At 53.1% G+C, this 21,065-nt stretch overlaps 2 protein-coding genes across 5 annotated transcripts in view; both read right to left on the bottom strand.

Moving 5' to 3' along the window:
• Positions 1-5,280, bottom strand: part of Rcn3 (reticulocalbin 3) — an 8,789-nt gene extending 3,509 nt beyond the window's left edge. Inside the window, exons 1-4 of one of the 4 annotated variants that reach the window (XM_055613690.1) lie at positions 5,215-5,280; positions 4,571-4,818; positions 2,570-2,772; positions 537-709 (exon numbers count right to left, since the gene is read on the bottom strand). In XM_055613690.1, coding sequence (XP_055469665.1) covers positions 537-709; positions 2,570-2,772; positions 4,571-4,812 — 618 coding nt within the window. In that variant the 5' untranslated portion in view covers positions 4,813-4,818; positions 5,215-5,280. Of the gene's footprint in view, positions 1-536; positions 710-2,569; positions 2,773-4,570; positions 4,819-5,202 lie in introns of all 4 variants that reach the window. The other 3 variants (XM_055613691.1, XM_055613692.1, XM_055613693.1) reach the window with 3 other exon arrangements.
• An 824-nt stretch (positions 5,281-6,104) lies between these two features.
• Fcgrt (Fc gamma receptor and transporter) lies at positions 6,105-14,777 on the bottom strand. The gene is made up of 7 exons (XM_055613627.1): positions 14,605-14,777; positions 13,993-14,261; positions 13,411-13,668; positions 12,920-13,195; positions 7,641-7,910; positions 6,619-6,735; positions 6,105-6,353 (listed from the first exon to the last, which is right to left on the bottom strand). Exons 2-7 carry the CDS (start codon positions 14,057-14,059, stop codon positions 6,244-6,246), a joined length of 1,098 nt encoding a protein of 365 aa, XP_055469602.1. The 5' UTR covers positions 14,060-14,261; positions 14,605-14,777; the 3' UTR covers positions 6,105-6,243.
• Between the last annotated feature and the right edge of the window lie 6,288 nt (positions 14,778-21,065).

Here is a 21,065-nt window from a genome sequence, read left to right as displayed (position 1 = left end):
GAAAGAAAGAAAGAAAGAAAGAAAGAAAGAAAGAAAGAAAGAAAGAAAGAGTGGAAAGATGGCTCAGAAGTTTGAGCACTTGCTGTTTTCTGTTTTACAGAGGACCCGGGTTCAGTTCCCAGCACCCCCAGTGGGCAGCTCACAACCACCTGGAACTCCAGGTCCAGGCGATCCAGCGCCTCCTGGCCTCCACAGCACCTGCACGCACTGCGGGTTTTCCTGTGAGTATGCTCTGTATCTTGTATCTGAGACGTGATTAAATCGTGGGATGTTATACGTGCATTTCAAATACACGACGTTTTCCTGGGGTCCAGCCACAGCTGCTGCTCCCCCGAGGCTCTTCTGAGGAGGCGGTTGTCTGGGCACAGCCTGGGGACTGGAACCCAACAGGAACAGAGGCATCTCTGACAAGAAGGTCTGGATTTGGAGAGGACGTGTGAGAGCAGCTGTCCCACATCTATGGTGGTGGCCGGAATCTGTGTGGAAGATGCTGGGGCTCAGGGCAGGGCTGGGAAGTTCTCTGCCACCGCACTCACCGCGACCACGATGTCTCGCATGTGAGGGAACTCTTCGGGATGCAGAAAGGCTGTCAGCTCTTCCCGAGTAGCCATGGAGTCCCCGTCCTGGTCGGCCACCCGGAACCTCCGCTCATCCCGAGCCAGCATCTTCTTGTAGGTCTCAGCATCCTCCACATCGTGAAACTCCTCCCCTGCGGAAGGAGGGACAGAAGGACCCGCCAGAGGAGGACTTCCACCATGTGTAAGAATACATGTCAAGCCGGGCACGGTGGCTCGCCCCTGTGATCCCAGCACTTGGGAGGCAGAGGCAGGAGGATCTCTGTGAGTTCAAGGCCAGCCTGGTCTACAAAGCAAGTCCAGGACAGCCAGGGCTACACAGAGAAACTCCGTCTTGAAAAACCAAAAACAGCCAACACCATCCCCCACCCACCCACCCGCACAAAACAAAGTAAAAGAGAGAGACAGAGACAGAGAGACGGAGAGAGACTGAAGCAGGGGAACTGCATGTTCAAGGTCAGCCTGGGTAACTAGGCTGCATAACTGTCTCCAATAAAAGAAGGCTACAGATGCAGCTCAGTGAGGGCACACAGCAGTGAGCTGGCCCACCCAGAGCCCCCCAGCGAGGTTGGGGTAGCTCAGCCTTCCCGAGCAGGTGAGAGGCCCTAGGTTCAACTCTAAGAGCTGCGTGTGTGATATATTAGTGTCTTGTTTCCGGCCACGACACAGTCGTTATGTCATATGCCAACTCCCCAGTGCTGAGAATGTCCGAACTGCTAAGCTCCTCATCTACAATCTTTTCTTCTTTTTCTTTTTCTTTTTTAATAATTTATTTAATTTTATTTTATGTGCATTAGTGTGAATGTGTCTGATCCCTTGGAAATGGACAGTTGTGAGCTGCCATGTGGGAGCTGGGAATTGAACCGGGTCCTTTGGAAGAGCAGGCAGTGCTCTTAACCACTGAGCCATCTCTCCAGCCCCTCTTTTTCCCATTTGTCCCCTTTTCTGAGTGTACAGTGACTTGGCTTTGAGCGGACACTGCTTCGCTAGCCCCAAGGTTCTTTCTGATACAGAAGTGACTGGCTCTGACTCGCTGACAGCGCACAGGGAAGGGCTTTTCAGGGCAGAGTTTTGAGGAGCTGAGGAGGTCAGGGACTCCGCAGAAGAAACTTTGGGGGCAGAAACCTGAAAACTGAAGTTGGGGCAAGGCTAGATGAAGTAGCGGGCTGTCTCCAAGGGACCCGGAGGACGGAGAGTCGGCTGAGCTGCGGCAGCCTGGGGCTGAGTTATCCTGCCTGTCCTCCCAGACGCTGCTGCTTCCAGGTGTGCTGGTAACTTTATGACGAGAGTCATCTGAGAGGGGGACCCCCAGTTGAGAACGCGCCTCCGTAAGACAAGGCTTCAGGCAAGCCTGAGGAGCAGTGGTCCTCAGCCTTCCTAACGCTGTGACCCTCTAACACAGCGCCTCATGTTGTGCTGAACCCCAGAAAGGCATTTTGCTGCAACCTCCTACCTGTAATTCTGCTCATTAGGAATTGTAATGGAAACAGCTGATATGCAGGCTGTCTGATGTGACCCCAATGGGGTCATGACCCACAGGTTGAGAACCACTGCTGTAGAGCTTTTATTATTAATGACTGATGTGGGAGAGCCCAGCCCATTGGGTTCTATAAGAAAGCAGGCTGAGCAAGCCCTGGGGAGCAAGCCAGAAAGCAGCACTCCTCCACGGCCTCTGCATCGGCTCCTCCTGCCTCCAGGTCCCCGCCATGTCTGAGCTCCTGTCTTGACTTCCTTCAGTGATGGACCATGAGTTTCATCACAGCAATAGTAACCCTAACTGAGACGCCAGGGCAGCAGCCATGGGAAACTGCCTCCAACAAAACAGAACCGAGATGAGGGGATCTGGACAGCGGGGTTAAGAGTGAAGCTTTCTGGCCAGGGATGTGAAGTCCCCAGTCAGTTTGTCACACAGGTTAGCGAGATCAGAAATGGATGAGAGGTATCAGTGATAAAATCCTAAGAGAGGTCAAAGGGCAAAGGTGAGGCGGGCATACCGGGCTCATAGTGGCCATACGTGGCATTCCGCAATTCCTCCCAACCCACGCGCCCGTCGCGGTCCGTGTCGTAGGTGTGCCAGGCTGCGCTCACCGAGTCTCGGATGTGCCGCTGCTGCGTGTGCGCGATCCACGCGCGGAGCTCAGCCAAGGACACCCAGCCGTCGCTGTCCCCAGCGCGGTCCATGCGGTCCACGATCCGCCTGGGAGGGGAAATCAGTGTGGGTCCTCGGCCCTGTCCGGTGAGGCCCCACCCTTAGAGCAGCGCGCGGCCGATCTCAATCTTGACCCCGCCCACCCAGGCCCCTCCCTCTCATGCAGAGCCATCCTGGAACCTTCAGAAGACAGAAAAATGGGGACTTAAGAGATGGATGGCTCAGAGGTTAAGAGCAGCGGCTGCTCCTGAAGGGACCTGGGTTTGATCCTCTCAAGGCAGCTCACAAGCATCTGTAACTCCAGTTCCAGGGAACCCGTGGCACCAGCATGCACGTAGTACACAAACAAACGCATGTAGGCAAAATACCCATACACATAAACTAGAATAATTCTCTTAACGAGGGCGCGGGAGCGATGGCTCAACGCATAAGAGCACTGTCTGCTCCTCCGGAGCTCCTGAGTTCAATCCCAGCAACCACATGGTGGTTCACAACCATCTATACTGGAATCTGATGCCCTCCTCAGACAGACCACTCATACATAAAATAAATAAATAAAATTTAAAAAAAAATGAAAAATAAAGAGGAAAAACAATGCCACCCACGGTCTGCAAGCAAACTGAGGATGGGCTCCTGTCAATCTTCAGGCCTTGCCCACCCCAGAGCCCTGCCCACTCTGCCTACGCTTTTTCTGCTCCTCACTCCCAGCCTCCATTTAGGACTGAAAATTCTGCACACTATCCACACGCGAGCTCTGGTGGGGCGTGTCGGTTTTTTGGTTGGTTGGTTGGTTTTAGTGAGTTGTTGGGGGGGGAGGTGTTTTGTTTTGTTTTTTTGAGTCTCACTATGTAGCCCTGATTAGCCTGGAACTCGCTGCATAGACCAGGCTGGTCCTGAATTCACAGGGATCTGCCTGCCTCTGCCTTCCAAATGCACAAGACCAGGAAGGGCATTGACATTGACAGGTGTCACCGCCCTCATCCTCCCCTCGCCCCCAGCCACGCCCCGCAGAGACGCTGCCGGGCAGGCTGGGAAAAGCAGTGGAGATCCTAAATGAACGGAGAGGCACACGTTAATCTCAGCACCCGGCCTATCTAGAAGTCTGCCCTCTTCGCCTGGCCCGTCCCCACAGCAGTCCTAGAGATGAGAATTGCCCCTGGCACTAACCAAGGTCACACCTCCACCCTAGCCCCGCCCTCCAGGCTCTGCAGACTTCAACCCTAGTTGGACTCGAAGTGCAACAGTGAGCGCGGCCTCCACCCGCACCCCGGCCTCACCAAGGTTAAAGCTCAGGGCAGGCCCTCTCTCAGGCTCAGCCGGCCTGCGGACGCAAGCCCCGCCCCCTTCCCTAGGTGGGCGGGTCCAGCTTGGACTCCTCCTCTCCAGCGCAGCTCTGCAACCTTTCAAGGCCACTAATTGCCCTTTTAAGAATAGAACCCATGAGCTGGGCGTGGCGCACAGCTCCATTTCCAGCGAGGCAGAAGGAGGAGGGTCTCCATTCCAGACCAGTCAGGTCTACAGAGTGAGCTCCAGTGCTGAGAGGGTCTATCTCAGAGTAACAGTACCGAGAATAATAAAGCCTTTGCGCACGGAGGGGCCTTCTGGCCCCGGCCTCTGAGCCTAGCATCTCCCTCAGATTCCATCTCTTCAGTCTCCAACAAGAGACGGCGACCTTTTAGAGGCTGATAGAGCCAGGCCGGGGATGCCCGCACAGAGGCACAGAGAGGACGGGCAATGGAGGGGGAACCCGGGTGTGGGTGACACAGGTCCCCCACAGCTCTCAGTCTCCTGCTCTAGTCTTTCTCCTCCACCTCCCACTCCTACCCGGTTCCCGGCATCCTCCTACCCAAGTCGGGCCTGGCTTTCCTCTGGGCTGAGTTGGTCAAATTCCTTGGCCACGTCTCGTCCCAGGAACGCCTCGTGGTCGTACTGGAAATTCCCGTGGGCGTCATCATGGGGGGCCTCGCTCAGGGGGGTTCCCTGGTGGACCCTACCCTGGCCATGGGCTCCTGCTTCAGAGGATGGCTTCCCCAGGGCCCAGTGCCTCGGCCGTAAGAGAAGCAACACAAGCAACCATCGCCACATCATCGGTTCCTGGGGAGAGGTGAGGACCGGGTCAGATGGGGGAAAATCCAAACCAGACGGAATGTGGGGAAAACTTCGAAGCCGGCGGCGGGGAGCGTTTGCAGATAGAAGATGTGAGAGCTGCAAAAAGTTCGGGGCCTCAAGAAAAGTGGGCAAGGAGAATAGGGAGTTTGAGGTAAAACCACTGAGGGGTGGAATCCGAGCCTCAGAGGGGTCTAAGGGCAGAAAGAGGGTATTTCGGCTGGAGACGTGGCCCACGTCCCGCGCAAAGCTGCATGGTGGCGGCGGCAAGCATCATGCCCCGGCCTGGACCGCGACCCTCGCCCCGGAACTCCCTTCATGGCTAGCTGCTCATCCTTTCGCCCACCGCCACCCCCCGACGAGCACACTCACACTCACACACACCCGTTACCCGGCCTGGGTTCGCAACCCACTGTGAGCTCTGCTTTCGCACAAAGATGCCCAGCCTGGACGGCTTCCAGCTAGGCTCCGCCCCCGGCAATCCAGGAACACCCCCCCTCTGACCAATGACTGCGCAGGAGAGCCTCGGGGGCGGGGCCAACGAGCCCAAGCGTGCCCTGGAGTCCCTTGCCACGTCCACAGGGCGGTGGGGCCGGGACGGCGTGGTGGGCAGTAAGGACGATGTGAACTACAACTCCCAGCAGACATATGGTCCTCTGGCGGGCCCACCGCCGGAGTCTCCGGCCCCAGAGGATTAGGGAAAGGATTTTTATCTATTTACTTATTTATTTATGTTTCGGTACCGATTCCTTTTCTAGGATCCGTTTAAGAACAGAGAGGTGGTGGCTCATGCCGTTAATCCCAGCACTTGGGGGCGAGTTCCAGGACTACCTAGAGTCCCTGTCCTGGAGAGGCGGGAGAGAGGAGCGCAGGGGCTCAGAGGAGGCAGAGGCAAGCAGGTCGCTGTGACTTCGAGGCCAGCCTGGTCTACGAAGAGAGCCCAGGACAGCCGACAGCGAAGGCTACACAGAGAAACCCTGTCTTGAAAGGCCAAAGAGAGAGAGGTGGGGGAGAGAGAAGAAATGCCTGATGCCTGGCACAGCGCATGCATCACATGCATTTATGATTATAACTGCACGCCTCAGGGTATAAAACGGGCAGGCTGCACCAGGAGCCTGGAGGCAACCAGGAGGAGTCTGCGCCGTCTTTCCCAAACTCGGCCCATTTACCCCCGCCGCCTGAAACTTGAGAATAACGGCGCACACACAGATTTGGGCCCAGTTTTATGTGGAGATCAAAAAGAGCCATGTACATTGGGGGGGGGGGGAGGCGGGGAAAGGCAAAAAAAGGGGGGGGGGGGTCCACAGGGAGGACATCCGGCCCAGGGCTCCCTCACGAGGCTCGGAGACTCCAGGAGTTCAGGCGACCACACAGCACCAACGCTGCAGTGGGCATCGGCCGCACGAGTTGGCATCAGGAGGTGGCTGGAAAGGCATTTGCCCCCGAAGGGTCAGCCTCAGGGGGCAGGTTTCCTCCAGGCAGCAGGTCGCCAGAGTCATCACCGCTGAGAGAAAGCCATGGGGCTAAGAGACAAAAAGGGAGGTGAGCATCAGCGTCCACGGGCTCACCCTCTGGCCGCCTTCCCCAGGGCGGTCGGGGTCTGCCTCTGTCTCTCTTATCTCTCTCCCCCCCTCATTCTCTCTGGGTCCCTCTCTCTCCCTCTCTCCGGATCTTTGTCCTTCTCTTTTTGTGTCTCTGGCGTGTTCTCCGTTAGCCCCACCCCCACCCCCGCCTCTCTCTCCGGGTCTCTGCATCTGCCCACGCCCCTCCGCGCTTCCCCGCTCACACCTGGCAGCCCGCTCCGCATCCTGTTCCACAGCAGCACGCCCCCTGCAACAGCCGCCAGCACCACCAACAAACCAAGAACGATCCCAACCACAGGCACAGAAGATCTGGCTGGTGAGTCTACAGCCAGAAAGGATCATGAAGACAGGGAAGAAAGGAGCTGGTGACTCCCCTCAGAGACCCCCAGCAGCCTATGGCTGAGGGTGAGGGCGTGCAGAGGAAAGGCTCTGGCCTTATGCACTTCGAGTCACCCTGCCGGGCATTGGTGGCACATGCCATTAATCCCAGCACTTGGGGGGGGGGCAGAGGGAGGTGGATCTGTGAGATCGATGCCAGCCTGGTCTGCGGAATGAGTTTGAGGATCGCCGGGACTACAGAGAGACCCAGTATCAACACCCACTCCCCCCAAAAAAAGAACCAGCCACACATGATGGAGAGATGGCTCTCCAGAGCATCCGTTGCTCCTCCAAAGGATCAGAGTTCGGTTCCCAGCATTCATATGCAACGCCAGGAGACATGACCTTGACCCTCTAAAATATAAATCTAGGCTGGCAAGATGGCTCAGTGAGTAAAGGCATCCCTTTACCATAAAGCCTGATGACCTGAGTTTGATCCCCATGACTAACTCCCACAAGTTGTCCTCTGACCTCCACAAGGATGCCATGACACAGACTCACCTCTGCTTTCCCCTGTCACATGAAGAATGTAGGGAAATTAAATATATAAGCATATGCATATATATAAATATTGAGAGAGAGATCGAGAGAACGAACATGGTCCCATTGGGGTGGAGCTGCTTGAGAACCCAGCTGAGGAAGGAGAGAGACAGACGCAGGCACAGGACAAGCAGCAAAGCTGGTGCAGCACCAAAGCCGAGGCCAGGACTGTCAGTGGAGGAAGTGAATGGTCAGGTGCCATGAAGACCAGCAGGGCTCAGGTCGGAGCCAGGGGACTGGTCATCTGCTAATGGAGAGCCAGAAGCCAGGAGCAGAAAGAAGGCTCTGAGGCTGGACCAACAGCCTCACCTAGGTCCACAATGAGAGGCTCTGCCAGCCCCGCGTGTTCCACGTGACACTGGTAATGGTATTCATCGCCACGTTTGACCTCCAGCCAAGACCAGGCGTGGAAAGAGCCATCGCCGTTGGGGCCGATGCTGCTGTTCCCAGAGCCTGTGGCCAGCCCGTTGCGCAGGAACCTCAGCTTGAGCTCCGGCGGGTAGAAGGAGAAAGCGGCACAGGTCAGCACGGAGGAGCCGGGGCTGCCGGGGCGGGCTTTCAGGCGCATGGAGGGTGGCTCTGTGGGGAGAGGGGATGGGCCAGCAGTCAAGCTGGGCTTAGTGTGAAGCTGGTCGTGGACAGACACCTACTTCTCTCTATCGGCACTGCGCTGACTCCTCAGAGTGACATACACCCAACCCTGAGACCCTGGACGGTCCCCCGCTGATCCCGCTACCACGCTTCTCTCCTTCTTCATCCTTCGCTCCTGCTTTTGCTGTGTGTGTGATACCTACATATAAGGCTGGAGGTGAAGAGCAGAGGTCTTCCTCTGTTGCTCTTCACTTCCCCCCTTTATTTTTCACTCTGTGTATGGGTGGTTTGGGGCACGTGCGTTTGTGAACCACACGCATGCAATGCCCATGGGGGCTGGAAGAAGATGCCATCAGATCCCCTGGAACCGGAGTAACAGATGTTGTGAGCCAGCGTGTGGGTGCTGGGACCCACATTCAGGCCCTGTGCGAGAGCAGCGGGTGCTGTCACCACTGAGCCATCTCTCCCACCACCTGCTACTGTTATGAGACAGGGTCTCCCTGAATCTGGGGTTCTCCCCTTTCAGCCTCACTAGCTGCCAGTAAGGCTCTGTGACCCAGGCCTGCAGGTGAAGCCGTCCAGCCGTACACCAGACTTTGCCAGTGTGCTGGGGATCAGAACCCAGGTCTTCACGCAAAGAGTAGCCATAGCTGGGTGTGATGATACATGCCCACACAAGTAGTCCCAGCCCCTGAGGAGGAAACTCGGGAAAATCAGGAGTTCCGAATGAGATGGATGCTGCCTCAAAAAAGAGATCTGAGGGTGTGAAGCACACCTTTAACCCCAGCATTTAGGGAGCAGAGGCAGCTGGATTTCTGTGGATACCAGGCCAGCCTGGTCTACATAGCAATGCCAAGCTAGGCAAGGCTAATGACATAATGAGACACTGTCTCAAATAAAATAAAATAAAGAAATACACAAATAAATAAACACTCCGTGGCTGGAATGTGGCTCAGTTTGTAGCATGCTTGTTCAGCATGTATGAAGTCCTGGGGTCAGTCCCCAGCAGGATGAAACCAGCCATCCATTCTACAGCATGCCTGTAATCCCAACACTCAGAGGTGGAGGTCGAAGGATCAGGAGTTCAAGGTTACCTTTGGCTACATAAGACATTTGGGGCCAGCCTGAGCTACACAAGACCCTGAATCAACAGCAGTAAACTCCTGTGCTGGGCAGAGGCGTTCCCTCTGTCCGGGGTGGGTCTCGAAATCTTGGCTCTGCTCGGGTCCTCAGCAGAAAATAAGCTGACAATTTCTTGGGAAGAGGAAGCTTGGCTACTTCCCCGAAAGAGGGGCCTCATTGCCAGCTAGTAAGACCTGAGGCCCCTCACTCGGCCCCAGCGGACCGGACCTCAGTCAGCACTTCTGTGTTCTGCCTGTGGTTGTTATTGTTGTCTAGTGGTGGTGACTTCCTGTAGGTAGCTGGGAACACCCATCTTTCTCCTGTTTTCCAGACCTGACCCTGCGGGTTCAACCCCAGAGTCAGCCGAGCCTTGAACTTCTGCTTAGCAGAAAGAAAAAATAACAAGGAAACTCCTTGGGCCCCGGACACACTAAGCTGGGTGGCAGAGGCCTGTGGCGGGGAGGGACCACAGGCTCAAGACGCAGAGTGAGTTCAAAGTTCGCCTGAGAGTGAGAAAGGGGCCAGTGAAGAGCCTGCGGGACACAGCAGCTGGGAGTGTTCTCTGCCCTTTCCACAGAGCTGAGTTCAGTTCCCAGCACCAGCACTGGGTGAAGTGATGCCTTCCGGCGTCCGTGGTCACCCACAAAACAGGTGACTACAGATGCCTGTAAATGAGCAATGAAATCTAAATGTGTTCAGAAAAAGTTTCACGAAGTTAAGTAAAAGAGGGCTGGTGACATGGCTCAGTGGATAAAGGTACCTGCTGACAGGCCTGGTGACCTGAGTTCCAGCCCCAGAACCTACATAACATGGTGGACGGAGAGATCCAAATTACAAAGTTCTGCAACCTACCTGACACAAATACACATGTACACACACACACACACACACACACACACACACACATAAATAAATAAAGGTAACTTTAAAAATATTTTTAAATAAAATGAGGGCCAGAGGTGTTGCTCGGCTGTAGAGCCTAGAAATCGCCAGTAATGGGGCTAAGGGTGTGGCTCAGCGGTAGAGCCCCTGCCTTGTGTGGAAGGAAAGAAACAGTAACGCAACTTTACACCTGATAACCAAAGGCTATTATTAAAAACAGAATCACATGCAGACAGAAAGTTTCGAATGTAGCCAGGACCTGCAGGAATTGGAATCCTTGTCAAGGGGAGGGTAAACGGTGCAGCTACTATGATATTTCTTTTTCTTTTTCCCTTAGCCCTGGCTAGCTTCCAACAGAGATCTATCTGTCCCTGCTTTGAAAGTGATTCAATGCATGTACCATCACACCGGGCTACCATGGTTTTCCTGAATAAAGGAGCCCAGAAGCTGGAGAGCAATGGCTGAGTACTGGCTGCTTTCCCTGAGGACTCAGGTTCAATTCCCAGCACCCACATCGTAGGTAACTGATAAGCACCTGTAATTCCAGCTCCAGGGTCTGATGCCCTCTTCTGGCATCTGTGAGTACTGCATGCACATGGTGCCCCAACATACATGGAGGCAACACACACACACACACACACACAATTTTTTTTTTTAAATGAAGCCAGCCATAGCTGGGAGTTGGTGGTGCACACCTTTAATCCCAGCACTCAGAGAGGCAGAGGCAGGCAGATTTCTGTGAGTTCAAGGCCAGCCTGGGCTACAAAGTGAGTTCTAGGATAGTCAAGGCTACACAGAGAAACCCTGTCTGGATAATCCAAAGAAAAAGAAGAGGAGGAGGAGGAGGAGGAGGAGGAGAGAAGAAAAAGCAGCAGCAGCAGAATTTCTACTTTGTGGACACTTATCCAGAAGTTGATGTCAAGAGATCAGATCGGGGAAATGCTGGCCCATGTTCTGCATTGCAGCGTCCATCACAACAGTCAAATTACAGAAACAATCTAAACACCCAACAGCAGATAAACAGACAGTGTGACTGGCCGGACTGCTATCCAGCCACAATTCCTCAAGCTGGGGAGATGGCTCAGCAGGTAAAAGTGTTTTGCACAAGGATGAGGACCCGGGGGCTGGAGAGATGGCTCAGTGGTTAAGGGCACTGCCTGCTCTTCTAAAAGGACCCTGGTTCAATTCCCAGCACCCACATGGCGACTCACAGCTGTCTGTAACCCCAATTCCAAGGGCTCTGACACTAATGCACATAAAATAAAGTTAAATAAATTCTTTGAAAAGAAAGAATGAGGACCCAAGTCTAAATTTTTAGCACTTTATGCAAAAAATTAAGCATGTCTTTGCAGCTCTAACCCTGGTGCTAAGGGTAGGGGCAGAGGAAGGAGGACCATATGGCTGCCAGCATAGCTCCAAGTTGAGTGAGAGAGTCTGGGTCAAAGAAATAAGATGGAGAGTTATGGAGGAAGACACTTCTCTGGCCTCCGTGCTGTGAACAGGCGCCCCCCCAGGCGCCCACATACCACAAGCATACCACACACACAGTCAGTCACACAATGCACCAGATAGTAAGTGAGTGAGTAAATGCAAGTGTTAAGAATGTCTCAAAAATCCAAAAGACTGTCAGGCAGTGGTGATGCATGTTTTTAATCCCAGGCAGAGTTCAGGCCTGTGTCCAATCCCAAACGGAGCCAAGAAAATGAGAGGTACTACCTGTAACTCCAGCTAACTGGGATATAACCCCCTCCCCTGACCTTGGTGAGTAGCCACACCCAAGTGCACACAACACAGGTACACAAGTAAGAATAAAATAAAAAGATCTCAGTGTTATTAGTGCACACACACACACGTGGACGTGCGTGCCGGTGGCCATCAAGGAGGCCTGGGGCACTGGGCTTCCGGTGCTGGGGCTATGGGCGGCTATGAGTTGTGTGGGTGGACTCTGCAAGATCACCGAGTGCTGTAGCCACTGGGCCGCACAACTTGTTTATCAGAAAAAGATGGGCTGTCCCACAAACAGCACCTGAGGCCTCCAAGCACAGGAGCACACACATGCAAGTCCAGACAGGGTGAAACCCGCATGGAAAATGACAGAACTTCTTCACATCCAATTTGTTAGAAAGTAAAGCAAGAAAGAGAGAACCTACACGTAGAATAGGAAGCTGTAAAACTCCTCCAAACACAGAGAAAGGCCTAGGTCATCCTGGGTTGGGAATGACCTCCAAGATACACTAACAAGAGAGAAAAATGATGAAGGGGGCTGGAGAGATGGCTCAGCAGTTAAGAGTACTGGCTGCTCTTTTAGAGGTCCTGAGTTCAAGTCCCAAATGGCATCTCACAACCATCTATAATGGGATCTGATGCCCTCCTCTTCTTCCAGGCATGTGTGCAAAGAGAGCACATGAATTTTTTTTTTTTTTTTTTAAGTAAAAGCTCCATTTTTTGAAGACACCTTTAAAAGAATGAAAGGAAAAAAGGCGGAGAAAGTGTGTATGAAAGACTTCTTTGATGAAGGTTTGGGTCCACAATACACAAACAACCCTCAGAAGATAAGAAGAAAAAGACATGGAAAGGCTGAAAAAGAGAAAGACTCAGGAGGCTGAGACCAAGAGGGTGACAAGTTTGAGGACGCGCGGGCTACACTGTGAGACTGTCTAAATATAACAACAAACAAACAGCACTCAAGAGGCAGAGGCTGGCAGATACCGGAGTTCGAGGCCAGACTGGTCTATGTACTGAGCTCCCATCTCTCAAAAAACACAGTTAGCTGGGTGTGGCAACCCACTTCTGTCACTCGGGAGCAGGCAGGAGGAGCAGGAATTCAAGACCATCCTCAATTACTCAGTGAGCTCCCCGTTAGCCTGGGCTACCCGGAACCTTGCCTTAAACAACGCCCACTGGAATGTGTGAGCGGCCTGCACTGAGGAGGAGGCTGGGAGGGCTTTGAGCAGGCTGTGGAGGTCTAGAGGAGGGACAGAAGATGGGCTCACCCTTCCACTCCAGGTTCTGGCGGCCCCTCTCCAGGTGGCCCAGCAGCCGCTGAGGACAAGAAGTCAGCAGGAACTCTCTCTCCTTCCTGGCCTCCTCAGGCTTCTTCATCCACAGATTACCAACGATCTCTGTCTCAGGCCACTCCCCAGTCCAGTTGCCGATGCTTGCATTGAACTGCATGAACTCCTCGCCATTGAGGGCAAATACAGCCGTGGGCAATGAGGAATTGTCAGGGGCCAGCTCACAGCCCAGCAGGCCCTGCAGCGTGAAGTTACCTAGACGCCAACACGTAGGTGAGGAGACTTAGGAGCAAGGGCCAGCCTTCCTCTCTCCTCCTCCCTCAGACCTTAAGGTCCTTCACCCTTATTCCTAGGGTTCAGACCTCCTCCTCCTCCTTCAGACCCAGGGTTCCAGCCTCCTTCCTTGACCCAGGAGTCCAAACCCCATTTTTCTTCCTCAGGCCCAGACTACTGCACCCCACTCTTCTGACCATTATTGATGCTTTCCAGGGCCTTGAGGGCTTCCAAGAAGAGCTGTTCTTTGTTTTTCAGGTCCACGGTCTCCTTCTCCCAATACCAGGATACCTGGTTTTCCCACATCCAGGCCCCACAGGGATCAGCCTCCTTCCGAAAGCTGTTGTAGCTGAGATACTGCTGAGGGCCCAGCCAGCCTGTGGCCCAGAAGGAGGGAACCCCCTTGGGTGGGTTGGACACAGCCGTGAGGTGGTACAGCAGGGGGGGACGGGTAGCTGTCAGAGGAAAGAGGGGAGTCCGTTGAACAGAGGCTGCATCCCACAGAGATGCATAGTGAAAAACTGGGCTTAGTCTGAGGGACGGATCCTACAGGGAGAGAGAGAGAGAGACCCAGCGAGGGAGAGAGACAGACAGACAGACTGAGAGACAAACACCAGAGATTGTCAAGTGTATTTGACTCAAAGTCTGGGAAAAGCTATCCACAGTGAGATTTCCAGGAGGGCTAGGACATCATGAAAAGCCTTTTTACTGTCTCTTTCCCACTCTCTGGCACTTTTTCCTGATCCCTCTGCTTACTCCAGGTCCGGGTGGCCTCTTACCTGTGCCCCAGGTCCAAGGCAGGAGGACCAAGAAGAGGCTAAGGACCCAGGGCTGGGGCATCCCCATCCTGGCAGGGGACCCGGAGTGGGAGGGACACGTGACTCCTGTGAACCCGCCTTGCTGATTCTTCACAAGTCCGTGAGGACTCTTCCTAGACCAGGACGCTGGATGGTGGGATGAGGACCCAGTCCAAGATGACAGGAGTGACCTGCTCCTGTGTGAACTTTCACCTCCTCATTTGATCCACTTTAGTTAATTAATTACAGAACTAGACAGACCAAAATTTGTCTCAGACGTGTGTGATTTCTTTTTCTCCTCCCTCAGACCCAAGGCTCCGTCTGGGCCCTATCCTCTTCCATCATTCCCAGGGGCTCAGACTTTGCTCCCCTCCCTCAGACCCAGGAGTCCAATCCCAAGAATTCTTCCCTTAACCCAAAAGTCTAGGCTCAGCCTTCCTTCCTCAGACTCAGATGCCCAAGTCCCTGCTCTCCCCCCTCAGACCACAGCCTCCTCTTCACCCTCAGGAGAAGGTCACACGCTTCCTCCTTCAGACTCAGGGATCTGGGCCCCAACCCTCTTCCGCCAGACCCTGGGGTGCTGGCCCCTCAAACCTGGGAATCCAGGCCTCGGCCTCCTCCTCAACACTCAGCCTGGGCGCCTGGTGCTCACGGAAGGCCGTTTCCCTCTCTGCCTGCAGCCAGTGGATCCTTTGCCTGGAAGCCCTAGTTCTTGTTTTACATCCTGTCTGTACACAGCCAGGACTGTGGAACTCTGAGGGCATCCAACTCCACCCACTCTCCACTAAGACCGCCCCTGGGCCTCTGCCCAGCCTCTCTTGACACTCCAATGGTATTTGATTGGAAGCCTCCTAGGGCAATCGTCCTTCGGCCTGCCTCTTCTGAGAGTTTTCATAGTAGACGCCTGGAAAGGCCTGTACGCTGAATGTGGCTTTTAAGACAGGACTTGTAGGCTGGGGGCGTGTGGCCCGGTCCTGGAATGGTTGCCTAACAGGAAGGCTTGGCTGCAGCCCACCCCAGCTGTGCGCCTGCTCTGGTTGCTCCCCCGTGCGAAGCCTCACTTACATACTCTGCGGCTAGGGCCCGCTCTCAGGCCCTGTCACCCACTCTGCTGACCGCCCGGGATCTTGGCAGGACCGATAAACAGACACACACGCTGGCTGATGGTTAGGTTGGGTAGAAAGACTGCAGAGTAGAAGGGAAGTTGGTGGCAGCAAGTGACCGTAATTCCAGCACTCAGGAGGTGGAGGCGGGGGGCCAAGGAGCTCATGGCCAGCCTGGGCGGCATGCAGAGACTGTGCACAGGAGGGAGGGAGGCAGCTGAGGGGTTGGCTGGTGGCTCACCAGACAGCAGCAGGCTGAATAGGTAGGCAAAGCAGGAGTGGTGCAGGCCCAGGACCCAAACACGTGAAAGGCAGAAGCAAGAGAACAGAAAGTTCAGAGCTGGAGAGATGGCTCTGCAGTTAGGCACACCTGCTGCTCTTGCAGAGGACACAAGTTCGGTTCCCAGCACCCACATGGCAACACCAGCTGTCCATAACTCCAGTTCTAGAGAGTCTGACAATCTCTGATCACCAGGCAAGAATGAGGGGTGCATGCATACATGCAGGCATAAATAAATAAATCTAAAAAAATTTTTAAGGGAGACTAGAAAGCCAACCACTCCTGCCTGCACTGACCTTCTCCCACTGTCTATATTCTGTGTGTGTGTATGTGTGTGCGCACAGGTGGTTGGGGTGTCAAGACAGGGACTCACACTGCCCAGACTGACCATGAACTCCTGACCCCTTGCCACGAGCTCTTAAGTGCTGGGTTAGCAAACCTCTTACGGGCTAGGGAGACCACTGAGTCAGAAAGCGCTTACCTTGCAAGTTTGAGGACCTAAATTATGATCTTCTGGTCCCAAGCTCCCACGTCAAAAGCCGGTTCTGAGGCTAGAGAGATGGCTCAGTGATTAAGAGCACTGGCTGCTCTGTGGTGGTGCACGCTTTTAATCCCAGGCAGACGCAGGCCAGCCTGGTCTACAGAGGGAGTTCCAGGACAGCCAGGGCTACACAGAGAAACCCGGTCTCAAAACACAAAACAACAAGAAGAACGAAAAGAGCACTGGCTGCTCTTGAGGACGACCTGAGTTTGGTTCCCGGCATTCACATGAATGCTCACAACCAACTGGAACTCCAGCTACCGGGGAGCCCACAGCCTCTGAGGGCACTGTACTCAAACTCACACTCAGAGACGTGCAAATACGTGGAACTAAAAAAAGAAAAGAAAAGAAGCATGATGGCCCATGCCTTTAATCCCAGCATGTGGGAGACAGAAGTAGGCAGATTTCTGTGAGTTCAAGACCATCCTGGTCTACACAGTGAGTTCGAGGACAACCAGAGTTAGGTGCGTTCTGTCAAAATTTTTTAATTAGTTTATTTACTTTCCATCCTGAGGGGGGAAAAAGATTTAAAGTCAATAGCAACAACAAAAACCATGTAAGGAGGGGGGCTTTGGTTTATTAATGGAGTAAGTAAGCCTACTTGCTCAGTATGCAAGAGGACATAAAGTTCAAGGTCATCCTCAGTTACATAGTGAGACCATTTGAAGCCAGGCTGGGCTACAAAGGACTCTGTCAAAGGAAGGAAAAAGGATTGGCAGGGAAATGTTCGTGAGAAGACAAAGCGGCCTGTCACCCCAGAGTCTAAAGTCTGCAGACAGCTGAGAGTCAAGGGTGACGGCTCAGGCAGTTAACAGATTTGCCGTGTGGTTGACAATGGGACAATATCCTTCATTGGAGGAGGTTTCAAACAAGAACGCTGACAGCAATCAACTGCATGAGGGGCCACCACCAAACTCTGGCCTTTCTCTTCCCCTCTATGGAAAAACCCACAACTTCCAGAAAATCTTACAAATAAGCCCAGAACCTTTGTTCACAGTGAAAAGCTGTCTTTACTCCCTTGTGCAATCCTACAGCTTCGAGTTTTACCTCGTCAGCTGCAATCCTACCCAGAGTCCTTCAGGAAACACTCTGATTTCAGTTACTAAAAGAGAGAGAAGGGGGAAGCAGGGGGTATGTCTCTTAAAAGACACTGGACTGAACAGAAGCCTCCAAAACCGTCAGCATGGCTGCGGTTATGACGCTTCAGTGGCAGCTGGGGAGGTGGGGAGGTGGTGGTGGCACAGGCCTTTAATCCCAGCACGCTGGAGGCAGAGGCAGGCGGATCTCTGTGAGTTCAATGACAACCTGGTCTATAGAGCGAATTCCAGGACGCCCGGGGCCACAGGGAGAGACCCTGTCTCAAAACAAACAAGACACCCAAGGGGGACTCAAGAAGCCCAGACCCACGCTGGCCCCTCCCCTAGTGCCTCTCAGGTCTCTGAATGCCCAGCATGAACCTGCGTTAGAACCAATTCCAGCAGGTGAAGGTATGTGCTACACACGCCTGATGATCTGAGCCCCATCCCTGGGAACCCATGACGAAGGGAGAGCGTAGACTCCACATAGTTTCCTCTGCTCTCCACATGTAAATGTGTCCCCCTCACCACACTGCATGTGTATGCGCACACACACAATAACACGTTTAAAAGTCCGGGCTGGTGAGATGGTTCATTGGGTGAAGATGCTTGCTGCCAAGACTGATGACCTGAGTTTGAGTCCCAGGACCCACATGGTCAGACAGAACTGAGTCCTGAAAGTTGTCCTCTGGCCTCTGCATATGAACTGTATGGCACGTGTTCATGCTTTCATCTAATTATAATTTTAAAAAGAGTAAGTAGAGACGAGAACCAGCCTCAAGAAACATTTTTCAGCCAGGTGATGGTGCACACCATTTATCCCAGCACTCGGGAGGCAGAGGCAAATGGATCTCCTGAGTTCGAGGCCAGCTTGATCCACTGAGTGAGTTCCTGGACAGCCAGGGCTACACTGAGAAACCCTGTCTCAAAAACAACAATAATGATAAACAAACAAAAGCCCGGGAGCAGTGACACATCTCTGTCACCTCAGCACTGGGGTGGGGCTTGCTGACCAGCTCCGTACCAGCCAAAGGGGTGAGCTCCAGCTTCTGGGAGAGACACCATATCAGAAAATACCGTGGTGATCAACAGAAGACACTCAGTGACACACACAGGATCCCACACACACCCTTCACACACATCCACCCCCCACACACCCTCCACTCACACCCTCCATATACAACCTGAGCATACTTGACCCTTATGAAAATGTTTTATGTTGTTTTACTCATTATCAGTGTGTGTGTGTGTGTGTGTGTGTGTGTGTGTGTGCGCACGCGTGCGTGCGCTCGCGCGCGCCTGTGTAAATGTGCACACAGGGATGGAGGCAGAGCACAACTTTCAGGAGTAGGTTCTCTTCTGCTGTGGACTCCAGGAATGAACTCAGGTGATGAGGTCTGTGTAACGTGTGGCTTTACTCACTAGGCCTGCCCATTGTTCTCCAAAAGCTCACTTATTAATTTGTTAAACTTGTATTTGTTATTGTGTCTGTTTATGAAACTTGTGTACTTGTACACACGCCACGGAAAGGTCAGAGGACAGCTTCATGGAGTCGTTTCTTTCCTATGTGTGAGTTCCAGAGAGGAAACTCACCTTCAAAGCTCATTCAAAGGAATCTTTACCTGCTGAGCCAGCTATCCATCCATCCATCTATCTATCTATCTATCTATCTATCTATCTATCTATCTATCTACTTTTTTTTTTTTTCTGAGATAGGGTTTCTCTGTGTAACCCTGGCTGTCCTGGGCTGTCTTTGTAGACCAAGTTGGCCTCAAACTCACAGAGATCAGCCCGCCTCTGCCTCCCCAAGTGCTGGGATTTAAAGGAGTAATAGCGCATGCCTGGCTTCCACCTACATTTTTTGAGACAAGGTTTCTCTATGTAACCCTGAATGGCTTGGAACTCTCTAAGTAGGCCAAGCCGGAAAAATGGCACCGATTGGCCTGATCCTGCCTCTCTTGTGCTAGATTAAAGGCAAGCAAGCACCACCCCACCTGGCTATCCCTCTCTACTTCAGAGAGCATTTTTCCCTATACAAGGTGGCCAGGGGGTAATCTCTGGGTATGTGTCCATCTTTGTGGCTGACCTGTTCCAAACCAAATACAAACCCATTACACAGTTTGCCACCGCTTGTCCGTGAAGTCCCCTGTGCCGCCTGCACTAACAGACACAGCTTTCCTGTTCAGTCCTTGTCTCTCTCGCTCTCCCCCCTTTTGATTATGTCTAACGATGTGGGCACACCTGCCATGACACATGCGGAGAAGCCAGACGACAGGACACGTGTGTGGAGGCCAGAAGACAACTTGCAGGAGCTGGTTCTCTGTTCCACTGTTGGACCCTGGGGCTCATCCTCAGATCCGCAGGCTTAGCAGCAAACACTTTTACCCACCGAGCCTCCTTGGCAGGCCCCCCTTTGTCACCCCCTTTAAGAGAGCTTGTAGCGGCTAAAGAGATGGCTCAGCAGTTAAGAGCACTGACTGCTCCTCCAGAGGACCAAGGTTCAGTTCCCAGCAACCACTTGATGGCTCACAACCACCTGTAACTAACTCCATGTCCAGGGGATCCAGCACCTCACACAGACATACATGCAAGCAAAACAACAATGCACACAAAATAAGTGTAAACACTTTTTTTGTTGTTTTTTATTTTTGAAACAGGGTTTCTCTGTGTAGCCCTGCTGTCTTGGAACTCATTCTATAGACCAGGCTGGCCTTGAACTCTGAGATCGCCTGCCTCAGCCTCCCGAGTGCTCAGACTAATGGTGTGTGCCGTCACCATCCAGCTAAATAAATAGTTTAAAAAAAAAAAAGCCGGGGGTGGTGGTGCACGCCTGTAATCCCAGCACTCAGGCAGGCAGAGGCAGGCGGATCACTGTGAGTTCGAGGCCAGCCTGGTCTACAAAGTGAGTCCAGGACAGCCAGGGCTACACAGAAAAACCCTGTCTCGAAAACAAACAAACAAAAGGCTAGTTTGTGCAGTGCAGGCTAATCTCAAATTCTCTAGTCCAGAATGACCTTGAACTCCTGACCTTCCTGCCTCTGCCTCTCAGGTGTGCGTCTGGATGGTGTGCTGCTTGGGACTGAACCCAGGGCTCGGAGTAGAGCAGGCACCTGCTCTGTAGACCAGGCCACTATCCCAGCCTGCCTCTCTTTTCTTTGTCCTCCAGGGAACACACAACTTTCTTATCCAAAACTGCAATACTGTAATACTTAACGTGAAAGCGTACACCACTCATGGTCTCGGCAGCTCTCCCTGGTATTCCAAGCTCTTTAACTACCAGATTCTTGTGGGGTCCAAAAGTGCAGAGAAGCCTTAAAACCTCAGGAGCAACAAAGTCTGCCCAGGACAGCAGAGGACACGGCCTGAAGTCAGGGTGTGTGTGGATGGAACCGTGACCGGAGCCAGCCCTCCCATGAAGAATTGGTACATGTCTGTGCTGCACAGCTTTTCCTAACAAAAAAAAAAAAAAAAAAAAAAAAAATCAAGATTTTTCTTTTTAAAAATACTGCAGCCGGGCCTGGTGGCACCCCTTTAATCCCAGCACTCGGGAGGCAGAGGCAGATAGAACTCTGGGTTGGAGGCCAGCCTGGTCCACAGAGTGAGCTCCAGGACAACCAGGGCTACACAGAGAAACCCTGTCTCAGACAACAACAACAACCCTGTCCGGGAAACAACAACCATAATGGTAACAGTGTTTATTTGCTTTCTCTCTGCCAATGCTACAGCATGTGTGGCGGTCAGAGACCAGTCTTCAGGAGTTAGTTCCCCCTTCCTCTATGTGGTCTTGGCACTGACCTTATGTCAGGCTTGGCAGCAAGACCTTTACTCTCTGAGCCATTTTGCCAGACTTTTCCTGCTATTATGAGGCTGGGTGTCTCAGCCCAAACCCTGAACCCCTTATTCTTCTTCCTCCACCTCTCCAGGGCCGAGATTACAGAGAGGCACCTGCAATCCTGATCTATGTGTCAGAGGACAATTGGCGGACTCGGGTCTCTTTCTACCTTCATGTGGGGCGTGAGGACTGAGTTGGCAGGCTCCCGCTAGCCTTTGCCTCC

Source organism: Psammomys obesus, unplaced genomic scaffold (genome assembly GCF_907164565.1).
Source record: "Psammomys obesus unplaced genomic scaffold, mPsaObe1.curated_primary_1811, whole genome shotgun sequence".
NCBI classification, from domain to species: domain Eukaryota; kingdom Metazoa; phylum Chordata; class Mammalia; order Rodentia; family Muridae; genus Psammomys; species Psammomys obesus.
This window is presented reverse-complemented; position numbering and strand designations above follow the sequence as displayed.

Excerpts from the sequence above, each read along its gene's own strand:
- Fcgrt (XM_055613627.1), bottom strand. The coding sequence starts at position 14,059 with ATGGGGATGCCCCAGCCCTGGGTCCTTAGCCTCTTCTTGGTCCTCCTG. Across the intron at positions 13,669-13,992 it reads GCCTTGGACCTGGGGCACAG|CTACCCGTCCCCCCCTGCTG; the intron begins GTAAGAGGCCAC and ends TTCCTCTGACAG. Across the intron at positions 13,196-13,410 it reads CCTGGAAAGCATCAATAATG|GTAACTTCACGCTGCAGGGC; the intron begins GTCAGAAGAGTG and ends GTTGGCGTCTAG.